The sequence below is a fragment of the Coniophora puteana genome, assembly GCF_000271625.1.
Source record: "Coniophora puteana RWD-64-598 SS2 unplaced genomic scaffold CONPUscaffold_21, whole genome shotgun sequence".
In the NCBI taxonomy this organism is placed as follows: domain Eukaryota; kingdom Fungi; phylum Basidiomycota; class Agaricomycetes; order Boletales; family Coniophoraceae; genus Coniophora; species Coniophora puteana.
The window spans coordinates 324509-335216 of NW_006913073.1; the positions used below are offsets into that span (position 1 = coordinate 324509).

General features: G+C 54.2%; 4 protein-coding genes across 4 annotated transcripts; 2 read left to right on the forward strand and 2 right to left on the reverse strand.

Annotated features, from left to right (window-relative positions):
* Positions 1-1441: 1441 nt before the first annotated feature.
* CONPUDRAFT_17671 (uncharacterized protein) lies at positions 1442-1798 on the forward strand (the record flags this gene model as incomplete). Its single annotated transcript, XM_007777321.1, has 1 exon — positions 1442-1798. A coding segment is annotated over one exon (357 nt), but the record flags the coding sequence as incomplete, so codon positions are not given.
* An 894-nt stretch (positions 1799-2692) lies between these two features.
* On the forward strand, positions 2693-3864 carry CONPUDRAFT_18057 (uncharacterized protein; the record flags this gene model as incomplete). Its single annotated transcript, XM_007777322.1, has 4 exons — positions 2693-2974; positions 3029-3387; positions 3451-3650; positions 3698-3864. Coding segments are annotated over 4 exons (1008 nt in total), but the record flags the coding sequence as incomplete, so codon positions are not given.
* A 1421-nt stretch (positions 3865-5285) lies between these two features.
* On the reverse strand, positions 5286-8657 carry CONPUDRAFT_160307 (uncharacterized protein; the record flags this gene model as incomplete). The annotated part of the gene is made up of 6 exons (XM_007777430.1): positions 5286-5919; positions 5971-6263; positions 6328-6549; positions 6596-7887; positions 7953-8504; positions 8555-8657. 6 exons carry the CDS (start codon positions 8655-8657, stop codon positions 5286-5288), a joined length of 3096 nt encoding a protein of 1031 aa, XP_007775620.1.
* Positions 8658-9008: 351 nt separating this feature from the next.
* Positions 9009-10605, reverse strand: CONPUDRAFT_160308 (uncharacterized protein; the record flags this gene model as incomplete). Its single annotated transcript, XM_007777431.1, has 9 exons — positions 9009-9326; positions 9386-9439; positions 9481-9545; positions 9618-9703; positions 9774-9900; positions 9953-10024; positions 10097-10163; positions 10222-10265; positions 10326-10605. 9 exons carry the CDS (start codon positions 10603-10605, stop codon positions 9009-9011), a joined length of 1113 nt encoding a protein of 370 aa, XP_007775621.1.
* Positions 10606-10708: the final 103 nt, after the last annotated feature.

Here is a 10708-nt window from a genome sequence, read left to right on the forward strand (position 1 = left end):
GTCGCTGTCAACGTTCCGTACGTCCGTGACTTCTTACAGTGCCCCTCCACGTCTCATCCGTGACTAGATCTTTGCCCGACCCTCAGCCCACTGCCCGGCTCGTCGTTCCTGCCGTTCGTCATTGCTTTCAGCTCGTCCGTGTCGCCTTGGTAGACGATCCCGCCGCTGTCCTTTCGTGTAAGTCCACGCCGCCCTTATCCCTCTCTCCCCGCTCAACCCTCCCCCATCTACCCCAGTTCCCCGCTTACCCTCCTTGCTCGCCCCTTTCGCTGCCCTTCCCCATTAATCTGCTCGCCCTTGGCCTGCTCGATGTCTTCCATTCGTCACCTGTCGTAAGTCTTCATCACGGCCATCATCGCTCGTTCGGCACTTACTCTCCCCAGCCCTCTCCTCACTCGCTCAGCGTTCCATTCTCCAGCCCTTTCCTCACACCCTTCGAAGTCCTCCTCCCTGCTCCGCATCACTCGACGGATGCGAGCTTAACCCAAAGTTTTCATATGGATCCGAGCAAAATGGGACGATATCCGCGATGCCCGACACTATGCCCCGCCACGCACCGCTTGTTACTACTACTGATAATACCATTCACAGCACAAGGTCGCAGTCTATCCATGGAGGCCTTGTATCGTGTTGTCATCGAGATACCGCTCAGGCTGTTGAGCTGAAGCACTCTTGAGTACAAAATTGGTATGTCTTGTTCTACGTTTGTTTTTCTCGTATCCATGCTAACTGGCTAGCACGCCTATTCCTATAAAAAAGGCCATCGTCTGTACGTTAATGGTCTCTCATCAACCCGAATGTATCGTTCCTCCACGAGCTTTTCCGATATCTCGGAATCGGACGCCTCGCACCTGGATGATGAACTCCGCTCTCTCGTTAGCGATCTAGACGCCGCCAGTCTCGGCGACACGTCTTCCGAACCTGGTTCTGTTGTTGAGGCTGTACGCAATCTCGTCCTCGATGACCCTCCGAGCCAAATCTCAGGCTGGGCTTCGGTCGTCTCACTCCAAGAATCCCGCGAAGATGCGACGTACTCGTTCCCAGATATATCGCCTCAAAATTTTGGGGGGATCTCCTCTTCCGACCCTTGTGCTGAACTTCTTCACCTGGATCACCAGCTCTTTCAACGGAGAAACAGTACGGATGCGATATTCCAGATACTACACAAAGAGTCTGTCCATGACAGCGCGTTATGCCGTATTGCGGTTGACGACAAGTGGGCGGTAGACATGTTGCAGTCCCACGTTCTTTGCTTGCCGTCAGACGATCCTACCACCGACCCTTTGCGTCTTTCGGTATCAGAGAACTTCAAGGAATACCTTAGTTCGCTTCGCAATCATCACTATATCCTCGAGTCGCGGTCCAAGGAGACAGCTTCCCCGAGCGTCACCGTTGAAACCAGTATGTCTTCTTTGTCGTTAAGCAAGAAATTGTCTAAATATTTCGTACAGAACGGTGGTATGCCGAGAAACTGCCTGGTATCAATCCTCTGGTTCTCATCTCAATGTTCTTAGTCCTCGTCTTAAACCTCTTCGGACACGCTACCCGTTCATGGTGCAACGTGACGCTTGCGCTACAGCGCTTTCTCCTCCGAACTGCCTTCACCAATCCGTTCGCAGGCCAGGCCCCTCGCGAACTAAGCTATCGTGAATCCCAAATCCTCCAGACGCTGCCCGCTGACCTCCGTACGGTTCATTCCCTCTTCGAACTCAAGCCTCGCATTCGCCAATATGCTTCATGCCCTTCCTGCTCCTTTCTTCACCCTCCTGATGATGACGAAGGTCTACGGTATCCCCCAACATGTCGTCAGATGCGCCGAGTTCGGCGCCAAACCCGTCAGTGTGGAGCACCTCTCCTTCGTAGCGTTGGGCGTGGCTCACGCTCCATAGCCGATCTGCCAATTCGTCCTTTCTGCGTCAACGACTTCAATCAGTTTGTCGGCAGTCTTCTGAGCAGGAAGGGTATAGAGGACGCGCTAGATCGAGGGACAGTGCTTAGCCTACAGGAAGAGCTGCGAGACATCAAAGATGGGACATGCCTTGGCGACCTTTTCGGGCCAGACGGCAAGCCTTTCTTGGACGGACTGAAGCGACCCGAGCTTCGTCTTGTGTGGAGTCTCTCTGTCGACTGGTTCAACCCACACATGAACAAGACCTCGGGCAAGAGTGTGTCCATTGGTGTCATTTCCCTCGTCTGTCTCAATCTCCCCCCCAGCCTACGGTACAAAGCTGAAAACATGTTCCTCGCGGGAATCATCCCTGGCCCGAGGGAGGCTACCGTAGAAGCGATCAATGACTTCATGGCACCGGTCGTCGACCAGCTGTTGCCTGCCTGGGAGCGCGGTACTTGGTATTCTGCGACCGAAGCACACCCGAATGGACGGCTGGCTCGGTCTGCGCTCGCGGTTTCAGTGAACGACTTGCACGCGAGCAGGAAAGTTGGTGGTTCTGCGGGCGTTGCGAGTAGTCACGCTTGCGCGTTTTGCTGGATTCGTAAAAGTGAACTAGGGGATTTTAATATCCCGGGCTGGACGCGACGGACACGCCTGGACCATATCTCCGCTGCGGAGGACTGGAGAGATGCCCGTACGAAGACGCGCCAAGCAACATTTTTTCAAGAAAATGGCGTTCGTTGGAGCGAGCTCTTACGGTTGCCGTACTGGGACCCTACGAAGTCGATGGTCGTAGATGGCATGCACAATCTGTTTTTAGGCGTAGTACACATTCATTTTCGCGACATCATGGGGATCCAGGAAAGGGAGGAGCCTAGTGCGGGCGACGTCGCTCCGGATGAGCCGATTGACATAAAGAAGATGCAGGATTGCAGAAAGCTACTTCAAAGTAATCCGACGTCCGCACAGTTGTCGAGGCATCGTATACGTGAATTGGCTGAGGTAGCAGATCAACGAGGGCTGGTCGTCGAAGGAGAAGGTGGTAAGAGGGTCAAAAAGAAGGTGCTCGTCGAAGCGTTGCTGGTGCGTAGTTGTGCAGCCTCCTCACGTCTTTCCTGACTCGTATTTCACTGCCAGAACAATATTGTCACGCCGGACTCTCACCCATCTCCCCAAACTGAGTATACGCCTCTCGACGATGTCTTAGGAGAAGAGTTGATCGACGAATACTCATCGCCTTCTGCGGACGAAGATGTAGCGCTGCGGTTGACCCACGCCGAGCTAGACGAGATTCGATCGGTTATACAGGACGTAGTGGCCCCACCTTGGCGTCGTGGCCCACCGAAGAACTTGGGGTGTCGCGGTCACGGCAAGCTCAAGGCTGATCAATGGAGATCGTGTCTTGAGTTCGAACTGCCCGTCGCCCTTATGTGGACTTGGGCTCATGGTGCCCCGGACGCCAGCACGGACAAGAAGCAGCTGCTGCTGCATGCGACGTTTCTCTTAGCTATCGCTGTACGTTACGCAACATCTCACCGAGTCACTACCGACCATGCAAGCAACTACACGGATCATATGCAAGCGTACCTACGTTTCGTCGCGCAAGCCCTCCCACATTACTCCTTCCGACCTAATCATCACGCTAGCCTTCACATCGGCGAGTTCTTGCTAAGATATGGGCCCATGCATGGCTGGTGGATGTTTCCCTTCGAACGTTTGATAGGTATCTTGCAACAGGTGAACACCAATCACAAAATAGGTACGCTTTTACTTCTCTCCAGACCTTGTTTCTCACCACGAGTGCAGGGATGCTCGAGAGAACGACGCTAGAGACATTCTGCACAGCGTCGAACGCGAAAGCGTTTCTGCAACAGCCATGCTGCCCTGCGCTTTTGCAGCAGTGTTCACCGGTTCTGGAGCACTGCTGGGGGCTCTATCAAGGTGGTACGCTCATGACTGACATACGCACTATCATGGGCGGCGAGTCCGTTGGGAGTCGCCAACACAACGTCACATCACGGCGTTCCATTGTACCTTCGACGTGGCTGAGGCAAGCATGGTCCGATGCTGACACTTATCTCAACTTTCCGCCAGACCTCAAGGAGCTTCCGAAACGTATCATGACTTATCCAAGGTACACCCTCCACGGATTCAGTTTCGCGTCTGCTACCCGTTCGCGCTCGAGTAGCCGGATATTTTTTACGGTCGGTTCAGGTCATCAAGTGCCCGCAGTGATCGAGGAGATCATATCTGTTGGCGACGATAAGCAGTCTGGCACCCGGCCTCAAGACATTTTCTTCATTGTACGACAGTTCGCGTCTCTTAACGAAGGCGAGGAGGACCCTTTTGCACTTTACGCTGCATTTGGTGCTTCCCTCTGGAAGGAGGACCTAGCTGAGTCGGCAACCGTCGTGCCTGCTTCCAATCCTCTCTGCCATGCCATCAGCAAGAGGTGGACAAGTGGTAGGGTTGTACTCAAACCGCTCTCGAAGGTACGTATGACCCAGGCACCCATGACCACGAACTTACATTTGACACTAGGACTTCTGATCTGACCTCACGGCCATGGGATTCGTATCGATGCGCTACTTGCAGGACTGCACTCCAATCTTTTCCTTTTCACAGTTTACGTGTACTTGTAGGAATATATGCTCTCGTACATTTGTCCCTTGCTCATTATATGTGTACGCCTATGACTGTGTTCCCCTTATATCCCCTTAAATGTGTACTTCTACGACGGCAACCCCATTCCATCTTGACTTGTGGCCCAATGATCGTATTTACAGTCAGCTCCGCCGCGCTCGACTGCCGCGGCTCCAGCAGTGCCGCAACCTCAGTGTAAATAGTGTAAATCATCGTTTAGTCCTTCTGCAATGTACCGTACTATTGTGTAAATGTATAAAGCCGTCCACACCATTGCAGTCGCTAGCAGCGCTTGTCCGAGACGCCTTTTACAACTAGGCGTCCTCCAATCCGTCTCCAGCGCGACTTAGCTCGAAAAAGGAGCAATTCACATCATCGAGCGTTCCATCTCGCATGGAGATAGAGATAGGAGCAGCACGGATGTGCAGCCACGGATGTGCAGCCACGGTTGGCGTGCTGAGTCTGTCCGCTCGAACGAGGATCAGCATGCCATTGTAACTACACGCTCTAGCTCCCTGGAAGTCTGTTCTGAAGCCGTCTACGATCGCGCCTTCTGCTTGGCGGCTGTCCTTGCAAATTGGATACAACATTATCCTCCAAACAGCCAAAGAAGCTGTCTAAAGTACACGCCGCTTGACGCTGCATACTCACGCGCAAACGGAACACGATGCAAGTTGAATGTATGCTATTGACAAGTATTAAGACAGATCGTATGTAAGATACAGCGTCCAGCGTCCACTATGAATCATCATCATGTACCGATCTGCGCAACTTCAGAGACTTCGTCGTACGTGAAAGCAGCATCCAGTCCCTGCAGCCAAATTTGCGCAGGAGATTTCTTGTTCTTCTTGACAAGACTGATGTATCCTGCATGCGGACCTGAGACCACCAATCCCTCTTTACCTTTGCTAGGGGGGAAAGGATAGAAATGCTCGACAGACGTGATATCCGAGTGAGTCCCGTGCGTGTCATTGTACGTGATGGCGACATGGCCCGGAGGAGCTTCCTGCACCTGCGCATTGCTGTAAAATCGATTGGGGCCATTCGTCCAAGCAGACATCTTGACCATTCTCCCGGACAGGTACGTCGCTTTGACCTTGAGGTGGATTCTCCTCGACCCAAGCGCACGACAGATGTTGTTGTCCAGAAGCCAATGCAGCGGCCCTGGTTCGGACTGCTGAGGCTGCTCCTCGCGTGACGACATCCCTTCGGGATCAGCACCTCCGAACACATTGTCGTCGAGCGGCTGGTCATATTGAGGGGTGGAAGCCCGCGGAGGCAGGTCCTCAGGATGCATCAAGCCAAAGTAGCTCCTCCGGAGCTGGTGGAACTCGTCCAGCCGGTTATTCGGGAGCGGTTTGCCAGTGAGATCCAGGCCAGTACGCCTAAGGAGCGTCAGATACGCAACGGAACAGAGAAAAGCGTAGCTAACGTACAGCGAAACGATGTCCTCGAATTTGAGTTCCACGACCTTTTGTCCGGCCGTAAGTACGCAGCGGGCAGTCCTCCGGTGCGTGTTCGTATCCTTCACGTAGCCCGAGTAACCCTTCACGCTTCCCTTGCGAACATACACGGGCTCATTGATATGGGGATCGGGGCCGGTATAGAACGGTGCGCGCATGGCCTTTCCTTTGGCTTGTTGTTCGAAGGAGCGACCCTTTGCAGCAACGTGCATCGGGTCAGACCCCGCCTGGGCAAGCATCCCAAGGTTGCTTACTACATCGTAGAGCTGTAGTTATAGTTATAGTCGCCTTTGAGTAATGTTCCTTCGAGATGACGGAATAGAAACGTACATGAACACCTCTGTTCACTGCCTGGAGGCGACCCATTCCGTGGCTGCTGGATTCCTCGGTACGCATTTCCGAGAAACATAGTCGACCACCGTGGACTCCAACGACACGGCTCCACCGACCAAGTTCAAGTGACGTGACGTAGTCACCTGCAGCGAAACGAGCTGCGCCGGACGGGGCCGCTGGCTGCTGGTCGCTCTCGGCGAACGATACAGGCACCGCAAACTAAAAGACGTCAATACTAACCGTTGGAACATGTTCGATATCTTACCTGGGCATGGGTGGTAAGCTCCGAAACCTCCAAGGTTTCGCCGGATTGGCGCAACACCGTCCCGCGAGAGCCCCTGTGCGATCCCGCACACACACACACGCTATCACCCGGCCACCACTCACGAGACACTTGAGAGGACGAAACAGAGACAGGCTGCGTTGCGGTGGCATCACCGAGTAGAACTTGCACCGTCCTGTCTATGCTAACCCCGAGTACCTGGCCGTAGACGGGGGTGCTCGTAGGGTTCAACTTGACCTGGACACGGTCACCGCGGGCGAAGTGTTCCACAGCAAAGTCGTGGTACTTGGAGTGTATCGCGCGACGAAGCGGCGTCACGTATTCGCCGGGCAAGTATTTGGCGAAGACGGCGCGTTCTTCCGTAGGCTCTGGAACCGGTGTAAGGGTCTTCGGATCAAAGGAGACGATGATGTGGCCTTGTACGGTGAGCTGAAAGTCATCTACCGAGTACGTTCTATCCGGATAGACCTTCACATTCTTTGGACCCATAAAGGACTTGGCCTTTTCGACGGGATACAGATGTCGCTGGCAGTCGGCGGATACCTTAAGTACATGCTTCTCGCCCTGTCGTATTTCCTGCAGCCGAGGGACGAGAAGAACTTTAGCGGGTAGACGGTCTACCAAGTCGAAGGCAAGTGCGGTATCATCCTTGAATGGACCACTTAGTGGCTTCACCCACTTAGGTGGTGTCGAGTTGAGAGTGCAGTCGGCGAACTGGCCGAGTTCGTTGGGGATGACATCCGAAGCCGGCGTGACATCATTGCGAAGGAAGCGCAGCTCGACGAGGCCCTCGGAGGTGAAGATATGTTGCCCAACGATGAATCTGCCAGCGGGTGACATCTTGACACCGCTCGTGCTGCCAAAAAGCCCTGGCACAGAAGCCAGGGGGAAAAGAGACGGGGAGGAGTCGCGTGGGCTAATGATACGAGGATGAGACGGAGTCGAAGTAGGTGATAGCTGGACTTTGGGTACGAATAACGCAGTGACACCGTTCTCAGATGTTTCATCTATAACGAAACCAACGTCTCCAACGTAACGACCACTTTTAGGTCGAACCCAGGTATGTAACGTTTGCTGGCTGTTGAGGGAAGGGCTCGCAAAATCTTCAATGTATTCGAGGACCCTGACGTGATTGCGATGGGGCAGTGGAAAGAGATTATATGCTTCGGCTTGAGAACTGGCTTCGACGTAAAGGTAGTTTGCCAGGCCATCGTAGGCGTCCACGCGAATAGAGTGGCCTTTGAGATAAGCATAGAGGAAGTTTCGAGATGGACCTAAAAAACCGTCAGTAATCACTATAATGAAGATATTGCCCCGCAACGGAGAAACATAAACTCACTCGACACCCAGACCTTGAACAAAGATCTCCACGTAGATCTGGATTTAGATTTGCCCTTGCTGTTATCGCCGCTCCCACTCGGACCCTCGACTTTGACCTCAACCTCGCCCTCGTCCTCTAGCTCGCCCTCGCCCTCGTCCTCTCCCCCGCCCTCGTGATCGCCCTCGCGACTACCACCGCCCGCAGGAGACTCGGAGAGGTACGTATTCCGAAGCGTATGATATCTTGTCTGGGCTTCGGCGTCGTCTTCCGAAGAGAAGCCATCGAATATTGGGCTCCATTCTTGATAGACATATCGAGGACCCAGGTACTGCTGGAGACGATCCTCAACGATAGGTAGTGACTCGCCATCCGCGAATTCTTTGACGATATCCCAAGCCTGCGGGTCGCTTAAGGCGGGGACTTGACGTGTTGTGCGCGTCTCAATGCCCGCGACTACGGACTCCCAACGGACGCAGGTCGATGGACCTGGGATTGTAGTCGTAGCGGGAGGGGTCAGGCGTTCAACCTCCATGTTCTCGTCATCGTCGTCATCGTCAATCTCCTCGTAGTCTTCTGGATTAATCAGCTATGTAGCAACTGGTATTGAATACTAGACTTACCCTCCGGATCCTCCTCAGCCGCTAAGTCCACGAACGCCGCCGCCGCACGAAAAGCGCGTTTGGAACGACGGGAAGCGTGCGCTGCTTGGCTGGAGCGTTTCATGTTGGGGGATTTTGGGGCAGTAATGTGCGTGGTGTTGCAATGCACGGGGTGCGGGCGGAGATGATGGGAGTAGAAAGAGAGTCAGCTTGAGGCGCGTATCCGGATTTTATAGTAAATTGCGAACGTGAAGGGTGTTGCCAAATACGCGCGGCTTCGGCTTCGCGAGGGTGAAGGGTTACATGAATAGTCACGAAGACTGGGTCAAGGGTCCGGACACTCGGGAGAAGTGGCCTACGACGATTGTCTGACAACACTACTGAGTCACTTCGTATTCGATCGCCTAGCTGGCCAGCTCATATGCGTATATGCCACAACACGATCGTCTCGTGTGAAGCGGGTTTTACAGCGTTGTTACATAGTACTCGTATCGTATATCGTGTATTGGACCGTTACAAAGAAGGCCGACAAGAACTCCAGCTCGTCGCCGAAGACTTCGCGGACGAGTGCAGGATCCGAGCGGATGCGTTGCAAGAACATGAAATACGCGCTAAGAGGTTTCTTGGGCGCGTTCGGGTCCTTGAAATTGCTTTTGCGAGACTTGCTGGCCTTGCGCTGAACGGTGCGATAGGCGTTCTCTCGCTTGATATCGTCTGGAGTGAGTGTCTTCATGTATTTGGCGTTCTGGCGCTCGCGCTCCTGCTTCAGTGCCGCAGACTTGCGTTTGTAAGGCTTTAGGGTATCAACAATTAGCCATGTTGATAGACAATTAGTACTGATAATAGGCTTACCTCTTTCTCTGCAGCGCTGAGCTCCGCGTACTCTTGACCGGCTTCCTTGGCTGCCTGAGCAACATTCAGCTTCCGCGTGCTAGTCTGCTGATGACGTTGGATCCAATCCGGCGGAAGGCGCAAGCCTTAGGAGGCGGCTTCAGGACAGACGTCTGGAGAGCTAGAGCGTAGTTATGAGTCAAGTGACAACGCGAATATGATCATGGGTTGCGTACAGATGATATCCACGTACTCTTGACCGGCTTCCTGGGCTGCCTGAGGGACATTCGGCCAAGCTGCTTCCCGGCGAAGATCAGGCGCTGCCGGTCAGGGGGTTTTCTGTGGTAACGTGGGTAGTCGGTAGGGTGCGCGAATGGATGTTGTAGTCCGAGAGCGCGCCGATCCGAACGTGAAAGCTGAGGCGGAGGTGACGGGGACGAGGACGGAACCAGGGAGGGCGTACTCATGGGGAAGCGAGAGGGAGGGGGCGGCGAGAGCAGCCGCATTTCCGAGTGAAGCGGAAGGAAGTACCGAATCTGCTGGGCCATGAGCAACGGCGGCCGAAAACAAATCGAAGAGAAAACATACCAGGTACCGAATGAAGTCCAACTAAACCCGGAACTATTGAGCGATGCTGAGGGGGGCGATGATCTTGATGATCTGGGTAAGGCTGCGATCGCGAGGAGAAAGATGCGTCAGTACGGATGGGATGAGTACGAGGCATATACTCACCCGAGAAGCCTGATGTGACGCGCTCGCGCTCATGCGAGGCGCGGGGGGGATCCAAACGAGAGCGGCGCTGAGATCGGCGAATGTCTTGAGATAGCGATGCAGAGCGGTTAGACTGCGAGACGGACGGGACCGTTGAAAGGAACGGAATGCGGCAGGGGTAGTGAGAGACCTAAGCAAGGTATGGAGACGATTAGCTAGGTAATGGGCTGAGGGGTGAGCATGATCTTACCTTGACGCGGGAGAGCGACCATCGACGATGGGGGGGACGACGCGAGGGAGGACCCCAGCGCGTTGGCGAGGGACGCGGCGGCGGCGCCAGGGGCGATGAGCTGGTTGAGGTGCGGGATGGTGGTGAGATGGTCGGAAAGAAGGGTCGTGGGAACCCACTCGGCAGTTTGATATAGTAAATCGCGAGTAGGGTACAGCCACTTACCAATTGGGTGAGTGGCTGTACCTCCACGCGAGGTGGGCACAGCCACCCACCACATTGGGTGGCGGCTGTACCTCATCGTGATTTACTATATCCTGGGGTAAGTGGGCTCTCATGCTCCTTTCTTTCTGACCATCTCGATACTCCAGGATCAGTATCGAGATGGTCAAGAAAGAAAGGAG